The following is a 20,877-nucleotide window of genomic DNA, read 5'->3' on the forward strand; positions in this document are numbered from 1 at the left end:
CCTGCAAGCAATATTGCAGCTGGGGCGGGAGGGGGACAGAGGGGAGTGCAGATTTGGGACTTTTTTTCAGAGCAGAAACAATATTATCTGCTGGAGCAATTGAAAAACTGTCCTTGTACTGGCAAGTGAATGAATTGATAATGAGGCTTTCCAGTTTATATGTAACAGATTAGCATAGTTGAAGTCAAAGAATGAGGAAAATGATCAAGCAGAGGCTGAATACTTCTTTTCTTTGATGGGTTCGAAATTGGGCGAAAGTTATTCAAAACTTGGGGATCCAAGGAGGGCTTCTTCAAGATGGGCTTTACAATTGCCTCCTTGAAGGCTGATGGCATCACACCCTCTTTCAAGGATGCGTTTACCACCGCTTTAATCCCCTTGCCCAATTTCTCTCTGCAGCTCATAAGGAGCCACAATGGGCAAGGATCAGTTAGGCAAGTGGTAGGCTTCACAGTCGAAAGCACCTTGTCCACATCCTCAGAAGGGAGAAGCTGAAACCGATCCCAACTTACCGGCATGCAACTGGCCAACTCTGGTTCACTTACTGTATCCACGGTGCATGGGATCGAGCTCCGTAAGTGTTCGATTTTATCGGCGAAGTGCTTTGCCAATATGTCACAGGAGGCCTTTGACTGTTCCAAGGGTTCCTGGGCAACTGGACCGACCAGGCTTCGGACCACCTGGAACAGCCTCCTGGGACAGCACTCCGCAGACGCAATAGAGGCAGCAAAGAAAGCCTTCTTTCCTGCCTTTATTGCCACTTGGTAGGTAGCTACTGCTGCTCTAACCTGTGTCCAGACATCTTTGGAGCGGGATTTCCGCCACCAGCGTTCTAGTCGTCTCACCTCCTGTCTCAGATTACGCAACCGTGGTTGCCCTTTTCTGAACCTTTTCCAGGTGAGCTGACCAGAACTGTAAACAGTATTCCAAATGCAGCTGCACCACAGACTTATATAAAGGCATTATATTGGCAGTTTTATTTTCAATACCTTTCCTAATGATCCCTAGCATGGAATGTACTGATGTGCATGTACATGGAATGTACTGATCCATAGAATGGAATGTATACAGTGGGGAGAAACAAACCCATTGTGTTTTAAGTGGGTGATGAGTACACATCCTGTGAATGGGTGAGCCAGCCAGGAGCCTTAAGAGAAGAAAGAACAAGGTAGAAATAACCCTTCTTGCCGAGGCAAAAAAAAGTCCAAGATTGCATCTTCCTCACACTACGTTTCCCAATGCAAGTATGACTATGTAGACCAGAGTGGGGAACCTGTTGCTGGACTACAACTCCCAGCATCCCTGGCCATTAGCCATGGCAGAACTGCCCCTAGGCACCGGGAAGCGGGTCAGTTGCCCCGGGCCCTGCACTTGGCAATCTGAGAAACTGGGCTGCGGTGGGGTTTTTCCTCTCTCTTCAGCCTTGCAGCGGCCATCTCACCAGCCGCTTCCCGAGCTGATTTTAGGCGGAAGGTTTGAATCCCCTGCCTGCTCTTTGGCTGCGTGACTGAGTCAGTGGCTTCCCTGTGCTGCCGCCGCTCATCAGCTGTGAAAATCTAGATTTTGACAAGTTGATTAATGAGTTTGCAGAAGTGAAAGCAAGGAAAATAAATCTTTGAGAACAAATATATAGTTTCTTATATTTGTATTATTTTAATTTTGTTTTAAAATTGTTTTAAAATTGTTTTTATATTGTTTTAAATTTTAAAATTGTGTTTTAAATTGTTTTTAAAATATGTGTTTTAAATTGTATATTTGTTTTAATGTTTTTGATTGCTGTAAACCGCCCAGAGAGCTTCAGCTATGGGGCGGTATACAAGTGCAATAAATAAATAAATAAATAAATAAATAAGATGTGCATTTCTCATTAGAAGCTAAAGGCTGAACTAACTTTAGTTAAAAACTGTGTTTTAGAAGTTGAATCTATGCAATCAGCAGTAAGAACCTCTGAGCTGAGTGAAGCTTACTACCAGGTAACTATGCATAGGATTGCAGTCATACTGCTCTGTGCTTTTTCGGAGGAAGGGCAGGATATAAATTTAATAATAAATAGCAATGCCAATCCTAATTTATTTATTACATTTATATACTGGCCTTCCTTCCCAAAGAAGCCCAGAGCAGCAAACGATACTCAGTAAAACAATAAAAACATAATTAAAAAATCACATCTTAAAAACAATTCCAGTACAGAAGCCGACTGGGAAAGCTCTCAACTTAAAATTGGGTATCATGTTATATACTTCTGCTTTTTTGGGGAGGGGTGACATAATGGATCAACACAGCTACCTGCATGTTTGTGCTCTCCTTGGGGATGTGGCTATGAACTCCTGCATTTCAAAATTTATGACTATACCACTGCCTGCAGGGCTTAAGCTTCTCAGAGATAGCTTGGTATCTCCAGGTTTTCTGTTTGTCTTTCAAATCAGGAGTCCTAAGCATGACCATCGTCTGCCCTTTGACTGAAACGTCTCGATGGGTAATGAAGAGAGACTCATCCACTATCGTTCCTTATAATCTCCAATCAAGGGCCTGGGAAAAATTTCCTCCAGTTGAGGTATGCAGCACTCAAAACTATTTCCTTCAGTGTTTGACTATGATATCGTAGCATTGATCTTGCAGTAGGAATAAGATCCTTTGGTTGTTGGCAGTTTGAAAGTATTCCATAGACTGGTATCAGAAGTTCATTCTGTGTCTGCAAGACACTGCTTTTACTGATCCGTGTTTTTTTCTCTGAAAAAATATTGATATTAACATAGATATTTTGAAAGGAAATGTCAGTAACTTCAAGGAAATATTGATAAATTGAATGAAATAGCGATAAAATATATAAATATTAATATCAATATTTTAGATGCAGATTCTGAAAATAGCCATTGAAAATCACCATATAAAAATCTGATCTGCAGCAATAGCGAATAAGCAAATTAATGGAAAATCCTGTATCAAATTATATCGTATCAAATCCAAATTGGGCGGAATTCTAGTACATCCCTATCTTGCGGGCTAATTTTTTTTAAAAAAAATAATCTAAAGAATTAGCAGTGCTTTGTTGGGGGCAGGAGTGCCTGGACTGAGTCCATGTATTGCCTCCTCCTCCTCCTGTCAATCCAATACACACTTACCTGGGAGTAAGTCCCAGTGCACCCAATGGAGCTTGCATCTGAGTAGAGTGTTGGATTGCAGCCACAGTCACCTATTAGACTAGACACAAAAGAAGAGTATGCAAAAGCACCACCTTCTACCAGCTAAACAGATGATCAGGAGCGTGTGCTGGTGATGTCACTGGAACAGCTTCCTTAGACTTTTCAGGTGCTATAAGCTGTACCTTATATTTTGGGCTTTTAGAAGGCTTTTAGCTTTGTTTCATTAAGCTATTATTTTTTCAGCTAGTCTGCATATTTTGCCCTGATCCATTTTTCTAGGGCACCGGTAAGTGTTCCACCATCAGTCTGCATTTGGGGGGCCAGGAACAGAAGAAATCAGATATAGATATAAGATACAGATAAAGTAAAACAGTTGTGACCCAGAAAACATCTTGATTTTAATCTATAGTATTTAATATAGGTTTGGGTATGTAAAAATGAACTTCTGCTGCATCTTGGAAGGATTGTGCTTTTGGGAAAAATCAGAACCTGGTTTCTAACTTTACTTTTAAGAATCTCTTGTATATTTCCTCATGCTAGCTATAAAAACATTGACTGTATTTAATGCATTCATTATAAATAGTCCAAGGTTCAAAAGCAATCATCATTCAGGCTTTTTAAAATTAATTTCCCAGGACATGGTTCCTGTTTTGCAGACAGCAAGCTTTCTCATGCAGCTGGCTGAAGCAATTTTGTAATAAGCTTATTCTGAAGACATTACTTCGAAGAAAGTCCCACCAAAATGCATAATAAGTAACATCCCATTCTTCTCTTTACCATTTGGATTCAGAGGAAGACTCCAGGCCCTCCATTTGGAATGCATGCTTGGAAAGGCCTGTGCATAGAATTCAAGGAGTTAGCAGGTTCTCCTGCACCTATACAGAAATGTCCAAATGTGCTCCAAATGCGTCGATTGATCCAGTATGAGCCAGTCACTGATGAGTTGAGAAACAAATTGCAGCTTTCTGTGAAGGTAAGGCAAATCCTGTGATGACTTAGCTAAGTAAATCTACAGATGATCTGTTAAGCCCTCAATGATATATATAAATAATGCTAAGGTTGCACTCCTGCTTGCTTTGCTTGCCAACCCCACCTACTCTCCACCAGCCCCCTCGCCAGCCCCCTCCATTTACCCCTTGCCAAACCCATCACTCCGTCCCTTTGCGCCTGCCTGCCTCCTTCTCCATTTCCGTCCTCTGGGAGGAGGGCCAAAGCTTCCACACACCTGTTTCATTTGATTATTGCTTACATAAGAAGCTGCCTTATACCAAGTCAGACCAATAGTCTGTCTAGCTCAGTATTGTCTACTCCAGATGTGGGGAACCTTTGGCCCTGCAGATACTGGTGATCTACAACTCCCATCATCCCTGGCCATTGGCCATGCTTGTTAGGAATGATGGGAATTATAGTTTAGCAACATCTGCAGTAGGGTTGCCAGGTTCAGGGCCTGAGACTGATCCTGTATCTTTAGGAGAAAAGAAAGTCAGCCAAGTGCAGGTGTTCTTGCAACCCTGTAATAGGAAAAACCACAAGGTGGAAGTCTCCCTTCCCCCTGCACAACTTTTAAAGATACAGGAGGCCTAGCCTCCAAGAGGTCTTTTGTATCTTTAAAAGTTGTGCAGGGGGGAGGGAGAATTCCACCTTGTGATTTTTCCCATTACAGGGTTGCAAGAACACCTGCACTTGGCTGACTTTCTTTTCTCCTAAAGATACAGGATCAGTCTCAGGGATTGAACCTGGCAACCCTAATCGGGAGAGCCAAAGGTTCTCCACACCTGGTCTACACTGACTGGCATCAGCTCTCCCAGCCCTTCCTGGAGATGCCAGGGATTGAACTTGGGACCTTCTGCATGTAAGGCAGATGTTCTATTGCCCTTCAGTTTCAATTTTTTATAAGCTAATTAGGCTTCACTGTGTGTGTGTGTGTGTGTGTGTGTGTGTGTGTGTGTGTGTGTGTGTATATATATATATCTTCCTGTATAATATTGTAAGCCCTCACACATTCACACAATCATGATGTCATGTGGTGTGACATCAGGGGCAGGGCGAGGCAGCAAAGACTGCAGGGTGAGTGGGCGGGAGGAGGTTGCACTGGCCACAGTGGCAGTGAGTAGGATGGAGGAGGTCACAGTGGCAGTAACGCAGAGGAGGCTGCACAGGCTGGAACAGCGGTGCCGGGGGAGGCGGTGGCAGAGGAGGAAGCCCCACAGGATGCGGTGGTAGGGTAGAACAAGAGTCCTATTCCAAAAGGTTAGAGAAATGAAAGGGAAACAAACCAAGATTAGGGATGTTGAATAATCAACAGGGGAACACACTGACTGACCGAGATGAAATAAAAGGAAGATGGAAGCAACACACTGAAGAACTCCATAAAAGAGATGCAAGGATGACAGATTCATTTATGGAGCAACCATATGATGAAGAACCTGACATATTAGAATGTGAGGTGAAAGCTGCTGTTAAAATACTTGGAAGAAACAAATCACCAGGAATAGATGCCATACCAATAGAGTTGCTACAAGCTACTGAGACTGAATCTGTCCAAATTTTAACAAAAATTTGTCAACGAATATGGAAAACTAAACAATGGCTCACAGACTGGAAGTGTTCAATATACATCCCAATTCCAAAGAAACGGGGTCCCAGGCAATGTAGTAATTATCGAACTATTGCCTTAATAACCCATGCAAGTAAAGTAATGCTCAAGATTCTACAACAAAGGCTCTTACCATATATGGAGTGAGAAATGCCAGATGTCCAAACTGAATTTAGAAAGGGAAGAGGCACCAGAGATCATATTGCAAACATATGTTGGATAATGGAATGGACCAAGGAATTTCAGAAGAAAATCACCTTGTGCTTTATAGATTACAGCAAAGCCTTTGATTGTATAGATCATGAAAAACTATGGAATGCTTTAAAAGAAATGGGGGTGCCACAGCATCTGATTGTCCTCATGTGCAACCTATACTCTGGACAAGAGGCTACTGTAAGGACAGAATATGGAGAAACTGATTGGTTCCCAATTGGAAAGGGTGTGAGACAGGGGTGTATGTTATCACCCTATTTGTTTAATCTATATGCAGAACATATGATATGGAAAGTGGGATTGGACCAAGATGAAGGAGTGAAGATTGGAGGGAGAAATATCAGTAATTTAAGATATGCAGACAATACCATACTACTAGCAGAAACCAGTAATGATTTGAAACGAATGCTGATGAAAGTTAAAGAGGAAAGCACAAAAGCCAGGACTACAGCTGAACGTCAAGAAGACTAAAGTAATGACAACAGAAAATTTATGTGACTTTAAAGTTGACAATGAGGACATTGAACTTTTCAAGGATTATCAATAGCTTGGCACAGTCATTAACATCACAGTCATTCTGCTTCCTGACTCCTAACTGAGCAGAGCAGAGGGAGCTGTCTCAGCTGGTCCACAGGAGAGGAGATATAAGCAAGCCAGCTTTCAGAGAGAGAGCGAACAGGGAAAGCAAACAGCAGTTTGACAAAGGAGTTCAACAGGGAAGGTCTAGGGGAGGTCCCTAAATAAATAAATAAATAAATAAGATTACTAATTCTCCTTGTACAGCACACTGCATACCAATGGGATTCTCAAGTTTACCCTGAAGTAGGACAGGACAAAGCACAGGCCACTCCAAAACAAGTAGTTAGAAAGAAAGAAAAGGTAGAAGAGAGTATGAACGGGAAGGATACTCCAGTAGTTGTGACCTGCAAGGTGTGTGCCATGTTTGTATTCTTGCCTGAGAACAACATGGCATACACGTGCAACAAGTGCGAGCAAGGAAGAGTACAGGCAGGTATCACAGAATTGCAGAAATGGCACAAGGAAGGCTAAAGCTGAGAATGAGCTGATGTTAGCGAGAGATGCTAAAAGCAACAAAACAGCTTTCTTCAGGTACGTCCATAGTAAAAGAGAAAAGAAATGGTGGCACAGCTACTCAATGAGGATGGCAAAATGACAACAGATGACAAAGAAAAGGCAGAAGTGCTCAATTCCTACTTTGGCTCAGTCTTCTCCCAAAAAAGGGTCCATGACCCTCCCGGGATACATGAAGTAGAAGGAGCAGGATTGGAGCTTCAGATTGATAGACAAAAGGTCAAGGAATACCTAATCACTTTGAATGAGTTCAAATCGGCAGGGCCCGATAAACTGCATGCTAGAGTATTGAAGGAACTGGCTGAAGAACTCTCAGAACTGTTGTCTATTATCTTTGCGAAATCATGGAGGACTGGTGAAGTGCCGGATGACTGGAGGAGAGCTAATGTTGTCTCTATCTTCAAAAAGGGCAAAAAGGAGGAACCGGGGAATTACAGACCAGTCAGCCTAACATCAATCCCTGGAAGAACTCTAGAGCAGATTATAAAGCAGTCAATCTGTAAGCACCTTGAAAACAATGCAGTGATTACTAGGAGCCATCATGGATTTATGAAGAACAAATCCTACCAAACTAATCTTATCTCATTTTTTGATCAGGTAACCTCCCTTGTAGACTGTGGGAATGCTGTGGACATAATATATCTTGACTTCAGCAAAGCTTTTGACAAAGTGCCCCATGATACTCTGATTAGCAAGTTAGCTAAATGGGGGCTGGATGGAACAGCTATCAGGTGGATCCACAGTTGGCTCCAGAATCATACTCAAAGAGTGCTTATCAGGGGTTCCTACTCAAACTGGGCGGAAATAACAGGTGGGGTACCACAAGGCTCGGTCCTATTGCTCTTCAACATTTTTATTAACGACTTGGGAAAGTACAGAGCATACTTATCAAATTTGCAGATGATACAAAATTGGGGGCACAGCTAATACCGTGGAAGACAGAAACAAAATTCAAAGGGACCTTGATAGACTAGAGCATTGGGCTGAAAACAACAGAATGAAATTCAACAGGGATAAATGCAAAGTTCTACACTTAGGAAAAAGAAACCAAATGCACAGTTATAAGATGGGGGATACTTGGCTCAGCAATACAACATGTGAGAAGGATCTTGGAATTGTCGTTGATCACAACCTGAATATGAGCCAACAGTGTGATGTGGCTGCAAAAAAGGCAAATCCTATATTAGGCTGCATTAACAGAAGTATAGTTTCCAAATCATGTGAAGTATTAGTTCCCCTCTATTCAGCACTGGTTAGGCCTCATCTTGAGTACTGCATCCAGTTCTGGTTTCCGCACTTCAAGAAGGATGCAGACAAACTGGAACAGGTTCAGAGGAGGGCAGCAAGGATGATCGGGGACTGGAAACAAAGCCCTATGAGGAGAGACTGAAAGAGCTGGGCATGTTTAGCCTGGAGAAGAGAAGACTGAGGGGAGATATGATAGCACTCTACATGAAAGTTTGTCACACAGAGGAGGGCAGGTATCTCTTCTCGATCGTCCCAGAGTGCAGGACACGAAATAATGGGCTCAAGTTGCAGGCAGCCAGATTTCGTCTGGACATCAGGAAACAATTCCTAACTGTTAGAGCCATACGACAATGGAACCAATTACTTAGAGTGGTAGTGGGGTCTCCAACACTGGAGGCATTCAAGAGACAGCTGGACAGCCATCTGTCATGCTTTGATTTGGATTCCTGCATGAAGCAGGGGGTTGGACTTGATGGCCTTATAGGCCCCTCCCAACTCTACTATTCTATGATTCTAACCAGAATGGAGACAATAGTCATAAAATCAGAAGAAGGCTAGGACTGGGGAGGGCAGCTATGGGAGAACTGGAAAAGGTTCTCAAATGCAAAGATGTATCACTGAACACTAAATATGTGTGTGAGGAATGAATCTAGCTGTAGGAAAAAACAAAGTTGGCCTGCTCAAGATACATGTTTTCAGCATGCTATGCTTAAACTACTCCACTTAAGGAAAGGTGGGTATGGTCAATTAAAAATATAGAGCACACCTAGAATTTTGCTACAATATATTTCACCTTCCACTGTTTTATTTTGTGCAAACTTAGACACTCCTCATGAATGTCCTCTTTGGAAACTATTCTGCAGAACAGTCAGTGTCATTATTCCACAATTGTTTTGGGAGCTTTTTTTTAGTGTTGCAAAGTGGTTCTGTACTTCACATATTCACAGAAAAAAAGCAAAAGAAAATGATTTACTATAGGAAACTTCACTAAAATTGCAAAGTAAATCAAACATATTTAAAGTGACTATCTGAACTATATAAACTGTTTTAATATTGTTGCTTCCTCCCTGCTAAAACAAAACCAGCATAGCACATGTCTTCTTGTTTCTCTTATTTGGGCTGATAGCTACAGGTGCCCCATTTCCCTGCTTTTTAAAGTTTGATAGAAATATCTATTGGCTATAGGTATATTCTTAAACTGCAGGGTTTTTTGCCTATTAGTGAATTTCTCTGCTTTTTAATCTGGGAGGTAAGAAATGGGATCCTGTGCAAGTGAGGGATCCTGTGCTGAGAATGGATTGATCATTTGCATGCTTATTGAGTTCAGTGGGATGTACTCCCCTGCAATCATCCTTAGGATAGGTGAAACTGACCACCAGAGATGGGGAGGGGAGGAGAGGGATGGGAGCAGGCAGGAGGAGGAGGGCAGGTTTGATCATTTGCATGTTTATTGAGTTCAGTGGGATTGATTCCCATGCAATCATGCTTAGGATAGGTAAAACTGACTGTAGGGAGGGAGGTCTAGAGTGGGCAGGGGATGAAGAAAAAGGAAGAGGAGAGGGGAAGGAGGGGAAAGGCAAGTCTGATCATTTGCATGCTTATTGAGTTCAGTGGGATTTACTCCCATGCAATCATGGGAATCAAGTCAATTCCGACTTATGGCGACCCTATGAATAGGGTTTTCATGGTAAGCAGTATTCAGAGGTGGTTTATCATTGCCTTCCTCTGAGGACAAGAGACAGTGATTGGACCAAGATCACCCGATGAGCTTCATGGCTGTGTGGGGATTCGAACCCTGGTCTCTCAGGTTGTAGTCTTAGGATAGGTAAAACTGACCATGGGGGAAGGGGAGGGGTTGGGGAGGGTTGAAGGAAGGGGAGGAGGGAGGAGGAGGGGAGAGCAGGTTTGTTCATTTGCGTGGTTTCTGAGTTCAGTGGGATTTATTCCTGTGCAATAATGCTTAGGATAGGTGAAACTTATCTGGAGGAGGGGAGGGGGAGGGAGGAGGAGGTTGGATGTGTGGGCACTGGGTAGAGGGGAAGCCCCTTTCCTTTCCAAAAGGAAAACATTGTGAACAGTATCATTCTTTTTCAGGGTTTCCCCCACCTTGTTATGCTACAGCAGGCACATGTAGCCTCCCAACCAAATTTAAAGCTGTCCCTGGCCACATCCACACTAGACCTTTATTTCACTTTGGACAGTCGTGGCTTCTCCCAAAGAATCCTGGGAAGTGTAGTTAGTGAAGGGTGCTGAGAGTTGCTAGGAGATGCCCTGTTCCCCTCACAGAGCTTCAATCAGAGCAGCTCACTGTTAAACCACTCTAGCCACTGGAGCTCTGTCAGGGGAATAGTAGTCTTCTCTCAGCACCCTTCACAAACTACACTTCCCAGGATTGTTTGGGGAAGCCATGACTGTCTAAAGTGAAATAAAAGTCTGGTGTGGGTGTGACCCCCTGATTAAGCAAGCCCAGCAGCTGTGAGTCTGGCTTTTAGAATACTGACAGTTGGTTCTTACTGAGCATACCCGGCCTTATCATTGAGTTCAATGCTAAATTTCTTAAATTAATTAAAAATCAGCCAGACTTTTTTTTTAATTTTAAACTGCAGAAGATGAAGGTCAGAGTATGGGGCAAGGTCAGTAATAGGATTACAGGTCCTCTGTGAACATGGCTGATTTTTAATGAATTTCAACAGATTATGAGAACTCAGACGGAAAAAAGTCCAAAAGGGGTCTAGTTTTACTCTCTCTCTCTCTTTTTAGACTTTGAACTCTCAATTCTCTCTGACTGTCTTGTGTATCGCCATGAAAATTTAGAGGGTTTATCAAGCGTTTCTTAGTTCAGGACTATAAGTTTTGTAAGGTTTTGTTTTGAAATGAGCTTATGGGAAGCATCAGAATGGCATGGGTGGTATTTTCAATTTAACATTGTGGAATGCGAAAAATCCATGTTAACTATAGTATACAGCCACCCTCATGGCTGTATAATAATTTGACAAAAGTATTAAAGTGCATATTAAGAACTAAATATTAGTTTTCATAGTCATCAAAGCTTATTATGAAGATTTTTTTTAAAAAAAGATTCTTTCTCCTGTTCTCCTCTGCTCTGGTTTTAGGAGTACATTGAGAAAATCATGAAGCAAGAAGATGAAATGGAAGAGATGACTATTAAAGACCCACGAATGGAAGAGGAGAAGGAAAATGCTGCTGACCTTCTCAAGCTTGTTATGGTAAAGACTATGGATGTTTAATTGTTCCCTTAAATCCAGGCATCTGTGCTATACTAAGGAGGAGGAAATGACATTGCCAACATTACTCGCAACAGAGGCTCAGTTCTCATTTAATCCCAAACTTTGGATTTGCTCTCTCCTCCCCTTATATTCTCTAACTCTCTCCCTTTTGTGGCAATCCACAAAATTGTTCACCATTTAGCTGCATAGTCCCAAAGAACCCAGTTGCCCCCCAGCTGGCAGTTGCAGACAAGGAAGGGGCTGGCTTGTGCAGCTGTGGCAAGCTGAGCAGGCCCTAGCCAGTTGGGGAGGACTAGCCTCAGAGGGAGGCTATTTTTTTATTTTATTTTATTTATATACCGCCCCATAGCAGAAGCTCTCCGGGCAGTTTACAGCAATTAAAAACAATAATAACAAATATACAAATTTTAAAACACAAAAAACAATTTAAAAACACATGCTAAAATACCTGGGAGAAGAGGAAAGTCTTGATCTGGCACCGAAAAGATAACAGTGTTGGCGGCAGGTGCACCTCATCAGAAAGATCATTCCATAATATGGGGGCCACCACTGAGAATACCCTCTCCCTTGTTGTCAGCCTTCCAGTTTCCCTCAGAGTAGGCACCCAGAGGAGGGCCTTAGATGTTGAGGGTAGTTTATGGGTGGGTTCATGTCGGAAGAGGCGGTCCATCAGGTATTGTGGTCCCAAGCCATGTACGGCTTTATAGGTTAAAGCCTGTGCCTTGAATCAAGCTTGGAAACATACAGGCAGCCAATGCAAGCGGGCCAGAATCGGTTTTATATGTTCGAACCATCTGGTCCCTGTTACCAATCTGGCCGCTGCATTTTGCACAAGCTGCAGCTTCCAAACTATCTTCAAAGGCAGCCCCACGTAGAGCGCATTGCAGTAATCTAGCTTGGAGGTTACCAGAGCATGGACAACTGAAGCCAGGTTATCCCTGTCCAGATAGGGGTGTAGCTGGGCCACCAACCTAAGTTGGTAGAAGGCACTCGGTGCCACCGAGGCTACCTGAGCCTCAAGTGGCAGAGATGATTCTAGGAGAACCCCCAAGCTACAAACCTGCTCCTTCAGGGGCAGTGTGACCCCATCCAGGACAGGTTGGACATCCACCATCCAGTCAGAAGAACCACCCACTAGCAGCATCTCAGTCTTGTCTGGATTGAGCCTCAGTTTATTAGCCCTCATCCAGTCCATTGTCGCAGCCAGGCACCGGTTCAGCACATTGACAGCCTCACCTGATGAGGATGAAAAGGAGAAATAGAGCTGCGTGTCATCAGCACACTGATACTAGCCAGCTGGGGAGGACTAGCCTCAGAGGGAGGCAATGGTAAATCCCCTCTGAATACCACTTACCATGAAAATCCTATTCATTGGGTAGCCATAAGTCGGGATCGACTTGAAGGCAATCCATTTCATTTCATAACTGGACCAGCAAACTGTGCGTTTTCACTTGAATGCCTGGTAACGGGATTCTTTTCCTTGCCCAACTCCACCCCACCCTTAAAGGGACTTTCTTTAAACCATCTTTTTTGATAGCAAGGCACAGAAATAAAATACAGGAAAAAAGAGTGGGTGTTGAGTAAGGGGGAAGTGAAAATGAGGTTCCACTGCTGACAGCAATTACAAGTAACAATGTGCATTAATAAAATCAGTTTTTAATCTCCCCCCTCCCAGCAGTACAGATGGAGGCTAAGGAAGGGAAGTGGGTGGGATAGGAGGAGGGCAGTGTATGATGAAATAAACCATAGTTACTTTGATTGTTTACAGAATGTTCTTGGCTTAAGCATGGTTTGTTCATAAGCCATAGTTAAAAATGGTTTAATGCATGGGTCACCTTTGGACCAGAGGGCACATTTCAAATTTTGAGAGAGTGCTGGGGGAACCAGTCACAAAATGGCTGCCATGGCGGTGTGGCATAACAAAATTAGACAGTAGTCTTTTCTTTGCGGGGAGAACATTATCTTCTTTTGGTGCCAGATAAAATTTTATCTGTTCTCCCAGGCATTTGGTGGATTGTAATAAATGTTACTGTTTATTGATGATTTTTTCTGTTGCTAAAATTTTCTCTGTCTGTTGATAGCTATTATAATATATTGCTTTAGATGTCATGCTTATTCCTCTTAATTTTTTGTAAGTTGCTTAGAGACCTTTTTACGGTAGGTGACTAATGTCAAATTAATAAAATAACGGTAGTAGTAATAGTAATAGATAAATAAATACAACAAAACCATTTATTGGCCCCCAAAACTCTATATTGTTTTTATAGAAAAATTAACCGATAGTGTTATTTTTAAAGGAGTCTGTTTAGTTGATATGTTTATGTTGTACAGGAGCACTGTTGAACTCCTGTTACAAGAATTACAATTATGTGAATTTTTTTTAAAAGGGTTTTCGCCAAGGGGTTTGTTTTTTAATAGCTTTTCAGGGAGGGGGGAGGTTGATGCTTTTATGTTTCATGAATGTGCTGTTGTACTCTTACAAAAAGAAAAAATAAAGTGTAAAAGTGGTAACGATATATGTGTGTGTGTATAATGGGTTTTGCTGTTTGTTTTTGTACTGTGTGAAGCAATAGTGTGCTGCAGTGGGAATCTTCCTCATATTTCTGTCCTCATGTCCCAGAATTGTCATCATCTACCATGCAGACATATTGACTGCAGGAATGACATGTACCACTGTATCTGTAATGTCGTGGATCTTTGATGGCAGTAAGCCTCAGACTAGCTGTTAGCAAAATATTGTGGATGGCTTAAGTACCATGCACCCCAGCCAGTACTCACATTCTCTCTTTGTGCATGCATGTGTACGCTCACTCACATGACTCACGTTTTTTGTCTTCCTTGCAGTCTTTTCCTATAGTTGAAGATGGTCTCTGCAGTAGAGGTAAGAGGGAAAAACTTGCCTTGTTCTTTAAAAGATATTGGTGATTCTTTTGTGCAATGTTTGCCTTTGACTTAACTATCTTGCTAGCTTTTTTCCTTTATTTTAACCTCTTTCTTTTTGTAGGATACTTTGTAAAGCAAAAATTTTAAAAATAAGGAGGCTTGGCATAATAAACAATTATTAAAAAGTAATCATTCAGTAATCTTGGAATCAACAAGGAAGTCTTGTTACAGGTGCTTAAGCAGTATCTGTCTGACATTTGCAAGGAAGTTTGTGACAGCAGAGGCTGTAGCCTGCACCTTGAGAGGGATGAGACGTATGTAAACCAGCAAACCCAGCCCCTCCTTTTTGGCTCCTCACTGCTACCATCAAATGAATATCCCTTCTTCTCTGGCTGCTTCCACTAAACATGGAGGGGGGCGGGGTTGGTTAGCTTGAGCAATTGGGGCAAAGGCAAGAATTCCCAATGTCAGAAGAACCCAGTCTCCCTCCTATTCCTCACACACATTCATTAATTTTTCACTCGCTCAGACTAAATGGATTTCTCTTTAGCCTGCCTGCCTGCCTGCACCGCATTCAGAACTCACATTCTCTCTTTGTGCATGCATGTATACACACATACACATACACACTAGAATCAATCAAATCACTCACTCAGCTTCTCTGGAGTCCATTTTTAGTTTCTTTCTCTGATGGCTAATCAAGTGCAAGCCTGCACATACATATATGTCCTGTGAGCAATCACTGTGTGTTGCTAGCCCCCATCCCCACCCACATCTCAGGGATGAGACATTTTGCACTAAGCAGTTCCTTGCCTTGATAGGGCATTAAGAGCCAGTGTCCCTCTATTAACCCATCCCCCCCTTGTTGATATTCCAAAGCTTGTGGGACACAGAGATAAAGTGGTACTAATCAACACCCCAGCCAATCCAACTGCAGTGTTTTCTAGTCTTCGTTTTTTGTCTGTTTAGAAACATGTTTAGATAGAGAATTTGGCTGGCCGGCTGGCTGATGCTTCCCTTTATATCTATATTTTCATGGCCTTGCCTGATTGAGAGAGAGAGTGTGTGTTAATGAGAGAGAGTAGGGAGCGGGGTTGCATGGATTGGAACCAAGCATTAGAAAAATAATTTCAGTGTATGTGTCTATTAATATTTTCTTCATAACAGAGCAGAGGACAACAAAGGGAAATGAAAGGAGTTGTGGGGAGTGTGTGTTTATCATTCCCGGTGTTTCTCCCACACATTTTTGTCCCCCCTCCCCCAGCAGTTCCCATTTGTTGGCTGGCTGTAGCAGGAAAAATAAAGGGGGGAAAGCTCAAACGGCCCCTTTAATTTGCTCCCCATTCTTCTGTGAGAAGGAGCTGCTGTTGGGGAGACTTGGCAGGGAAAAAGAGAGGCCAGATATAAGCTACTCTTCCACCATCCCTCATCACCAACTTTTCTCTCTCCCAATTAGGGGTTTGGCTGCCTCCTCCTTATAGAATGTATATGGAGAGGCACCACCTTTTAAAAAGTCTCTCATTTATAATACTCATTAAGAGGTGGTTCTGCGCTTCATAATCAAGAAAATTAGGCTGCACTCCTATACACATTTACATGGGAGTAAATCCTATTGAACTCAGCTGGACTTGCTTCTGAGTAGACATGTACAGCCCTTCTTTGTCATCCTTTTTGGGTGACTATGAATATTGTTTTTGTTCCAGTTATTCTGCATTTCATTTTTCTTTGATGCTACTGTTTATGATTCCTCCTCCCAAATGTGTGTGTAGAACTCAGGAAAATATTCAATTTATTTGATGAAGTGGAATGTTGTATTATGGTAGAAGCTTTCATGGACATTTGTTGGTTGTACCAACATCACTTTCTGATCTTAACTTTAGGGCTGTACAGACAGTAGCGCTGAACCAAAGGAGAGTGCATGTACTATTGGGTGGCAGGTAGCAGTAATAGGACTATTGCTGTCTGGGAGGTGAATATTAACTGTTGCATCCCCAGCCCTTCTTTACTGCACCTGCTCTTGCTCCTGTGGAACTGCAGCCTGTTGAGACGCCAGAAGGTTGAGCCAGCCAGCCCCATCCTGGAGAGCAACAGTAAGAGGGAGAAGCCTATTTATTTGGAGGCTGCGGTGGGTTTAGAGGTGGCAGGTAGCAGTTATATGACTATTGCTAGCTGGAAGGTGAATACCAACTTTAGCCTCTCCAGCCCTTCTTTACTGCACATGGAGAACTGTAGCCTCAGTGGTGGCCCCTGAACTGTGGAATAGTCTTCCCGATGAGGTGCGCTTGGTGCCGACGTTATTATCTTTTCGGCGCCAAGTTAAAACCTTCCTCTATTCTCAGGCATTTTAGTCTTTTAGTCTCTAAATGTGTTTAAATTGATTTTAGATTTATGGATCCCATTTATATGTTTTATACTGAACTATTGGATTTTTATTGGATTTTATATTTTTTGTTGTACACCGCCCAGAGAGCTATGCTAGTCGGGCGGTATAGAAATTTAATAAATAAATAAATAAATAAATTGAGGAGCCAGAAGGTTAAACCAAGAAACCCTTACAACTGTAAGAACTTTGCCACAGCTGTGGCTGCTTCCAGGGAGAGGCTTATTCTGTGGGCAGTTGTTTGTGGATAGCACTGTGTTTGCGGTGAGAGCACAAATGCAACTCATGAATGTATAAAGTGTGATTTGTGCCTGGGTTTTTGTTAGTTTATATTTTTATTGATTTATTTATTGAGTTTTTGAATTTGTATTTATTGTGTTTTCTTTTGTATTAATTTGTTTGCCACTTTGGAGGTCTTGGTCAAAAGGCAGTATAGAAATAAACCGATTGTGGTGATGATGAAGATGGATGGATGCAGAGAGAAAAGAGTGAACATATTTGTTCTTTCTCCATGCCACAGATCTCTCAACTCACAGTTCTTCTTCCTCATCTTTCACTCTCTCTCTCTCACACACCACCCTGCACACAATTTGGCACAGATTTACAGTGCAATCCTATACATCAGTGGTTCCCAACCTGGGGGCCGGGACCCCCAGGGGGGCCGCGAAGTAATCCAGAGGGGGCCATGAACAGTAAAGAAATGAATTATTTATTAATTTTTTTAAAAAGTCTTCACTCCTTCTACACAGTCTGCTTTCCACTGGCGCTGCAGATGACACCTCCCCCTTGCTCCAAACGAGAGGGGAGGCCTTTTGCTGAAGCACCAGAGCATCTTTCAGGCGCACTAAGGGCAGGCATCTGCCTATAAAATACATGGCAGATGCCAAAGGAGGCTGAGGGTGGAGCTACCAGGAAGAAGAAGGGATTGCTATCACTGATTCCTGTCTCCTCGCACTGCCGCTACTGGCAACGCCCTTACTTAGAATGAGAGGAGAGGGCTTTCTGTGAAGCAAAAAGAAGCAAGCCTGCAAAGAAAGGCTGCTTTCCCCCTTCTTTCCTGGCAGCCAGCCTGCCTCCCTGGGGGGAGGGGGTCACAAAAAAAATTCAGCTTATGAAGGGGGTCCTGTGCTCATAAAGGTTGGGAACCACTGCTATACATGGTTTAGGATTATACTCAGAAGTAAGGATTGATGAATCTGTCAATTTCAGTTTCTTTTTGTTACTCATTTTTCCAAGTTCAGTTCTGCATACTACCACATCAGTTTGCAATTTTAAAAAAAGTAAGACTTACTTCTAATTATACATGCAAAAGCTTAGGCTGGAAGTTTTTTCTACCACTGATACTCCCATGTCGTGAATAACTTCACATGTTTAATTTCTGTATGTCAGGATGCTGTTAAAGGTACAGGAGTGGGAAAAGAAGATGTCTCTCTCTCTCCCATCCACTCTGCTTCCTCTCTCCTCTTAAGTCAGCAGGTTTGAAGAAGGCATACATAAAATAACCCAGTGAGCTTTGGTACGAACCACAGTGGATGTGTGAGTGTATGCAAGGGCTCACGCTACCTGGCTACAAAATTCTATAAGTGTTTGAAGTGCTTTATAAATGATAATAATATACTGTCAGAATTGTTCAGTTCAAGTTTATAAATCGTTCACAGACCTTAACTGACCATTTTTCAGTATTAAAACGTAAATATGGTTAGGATAAAATGAAAATCAGCACCCATTAAGAGTTCTGTAGAAATGTGTTTACAGATCTTTATAGTTTGGGATACAAATATTGTGACTCATTCAGTTACATGAAATGGTCTGTCCATGACCCTGAAGGCCATATACCATTCTTCCTGGAAAGGAAGCAGTCCAGAAGTAGACAGTTCTGGGTCTTTCATCTGTATAAAAATCACTCAATACTAATACATTTAGGGCATAATCCTATAGGCTATATCTGCCGAGCTGAGGAGGGTTAGAATACAGCACATCTCTGGCTGAGCTGGTGTAAGTCAACCCGGGGTTAAGCCCAGAATGGTGTAATTTAGCGTTAAGTCCCAAAAATGGGGCATTCTGGAGGTGTCGCGGAGTGGGACCTCGCAGAAGAAGACTTACACTGTATCCTACATCCATTTAGCTTGGCCGTGTGAACTCCAGTTCTGCTGTATGTTAAGCCAGGAAGAAGGGTGGTCTAAGTAAAAACACACAATAGCTCTTTTTTGCTGGTTTTATTATCTTTCCACTGAGCTCCGCCCGCTGAGCCGCCATTCCCTCCCAAGGGCTTTTGAATGGAATTAGAATCTGGTGTCCTTTAAACCGGCATAACTTCAGCAGGTTTAAGTTATGCTGTCTTCCTCGATGTAGGATTGCTCTGCCCATACAGTTTCTTTGTTGTTGTTATGTGTCTTCAAGTCGATTTCAACGTATGGTGACCCTGTGAATTAGTGACCTCCAATAGCATCTGTTATAAACCAGATCTTGTAAGTTCAGGTCTGTGGCTTCCTTTATGGAATCAATCCATCTCTTGTTTGGCCTTCCTCTTTTTCTACTCCCTTCTGTGTTTCCCAGCATTATTATCTTTTCTAGTGAATCCTATCTTCCCATTATGTGTCCAAAGTATGATAACCTCAGTTTCATCATTTTAGCTTCTAATGATAGTTCTGGTTTAATTTGTTCTAACACTCAATTATTTGTCTTTTTCACGGCCCATGGTATGTGCAAAGCTCTCCTCCAACACCACATTTCAAATGAGTTGATTTTTCTCTTACCTGCTTTTTCCACTGTCCGGCTTTCACATTCATACATCGAGATTGGGAATACCATGGTCTGAATGATCCTAACTTTAGTGTTCAGTGATACATCTTTGTATTTGAGGACCTTTTCTAGTTCTCTCATAGCTGTCCTCCCCAGTCCTAGCCTTCTTCTAATTTCTTGAGTATTGTCTCCATTTTGGTTAATGACTGTGCCAAGGTATAATCCTTGACAAGCTCAATGTCCTCATTGTCAACTTTAAAGTTACATAAATCTTCTGTTGTCATTACTTTAGTCTTCTTGATGTTCAGCTGTAATCCTTTTGTACTTTCCTCTTTTAAGTTTCATCAGCATTCGTTGCAAATCATTACTGGTTTGTGCTAGTAGTATGGTATTGTCTGCATATCTTAATTTTCACACTTCCTTCATCTTGGTCCAATCCCGCTTTCCATATGAAATGTTCTGCGTATATACTAAACAAATAGGGTGATAAAATACACCCCTGTCTCACACCCTTTCCAGTTGGGAACCAATCGGTTTCTCCATATTCTGTCTTTACAGTCACCTCTTGTCCAGAATATAGGTTGTACATAAGGACAATCAGATGCTGTAGTACTCCTCTTTCTTTTCAACCATTCCATAGTTTTTCATGATCTACACAATCAAAGGCTTTGCTGTAATCTATAAAGCACAGGGTGATTTTCTTCAGAAATTCCTTGATCCATTCCATATCCAACATATGTTTGCAATATGATCTCTGGTGCCTCTTCCCTTTCTAAATCGAGCTTGGACATCTGGCATTTCTCACTCCATATATGATAAAAGCCTGTGCTGTAGAATCTTGAGCATTACTTTACTTGCATGGGATATTAAGGCAATAGTTCGATAATTACTGCATTCCCTGGGATCCCCTTTCTTTGGAATTGGGATGTATATGGAACACTTCCAGTCTGTGGGCCATTGTTTAGTTTTCCATATTTCTTGACAACTTTTTGTCAAAATTTGGACAGATTCAGTTGCAGTAGCTTGTAGCAACTCTATTGGTATGGCATCTATTCCTGGTGATTTGTTTCTTCCAAGTATTTTAACAGCAGCTTTCACCTCACATTCTAAAATTCCTGGTTCTTCATCATACGGTTCCTCCATGAATGAATCTGTCATCCTTGCATCTCTTCTATAGAGTTCTTCAGTGTATTGTTTCCGTCTTCCTTTTATTTCATCTCAGTCAGTCAGTGTGTTCCCTACTGATTGTTCAACATTCCACTCTTGGTTTAAATTTCTCTTTAATTTCTCTAATCCTTTGGAATAAGGCTTTTGTTCTATCCTTTTGTTGTC

General features: G+C 42.1%; 1 protein-coding gene across 2 annotated transcripts in view; it reads left to right on the forward strand.

The window, feature by feature from the left end:
- Window positions 1–20,877, forward strand: part of SPAG17 (sperm associated antigen 17) — a 206,556-nt gene that overhangs the window by 158,246 nt on the left and 27,433 nt on the right. For both annotated transcript variants that reach the window (XM_061637825.1, XM_061637834.1), the window contains exons 35-38: window positions 2,427–2,554; window positions 3,934–4,116; window positions 11,406–11,519; window positions 14,385–14,421. In XM_061637825.1, coding sequence (XP_061493809.1) covers window positions 2,427–2,554; window positions 3,934–4,116; window positions 11,406–11,519; window positions 14,385–14,421 — 462 coding nt within the window. The remainder of the gene's footprint in view (window positions 1–2,426; window positions 2,555–3,933; window positions 4,117–11,405; window positions 11,520–14,384; window positions 14,422–20,877) is intronic.

Source organism: Rhineura floridana, chromosome 1, assembly GCF_030035675.1.
Source record: "Rhineura floridana isolate rRhiFlo1 chromosome 1, rRhiFlo1.hap2, whole genome shotgun sequence".
NCBI lineage: Eukaryota > Metazoa > Chordata > Lepidosauria > Squamata > Rhineuridae > Rhineura > Rhineura floridana.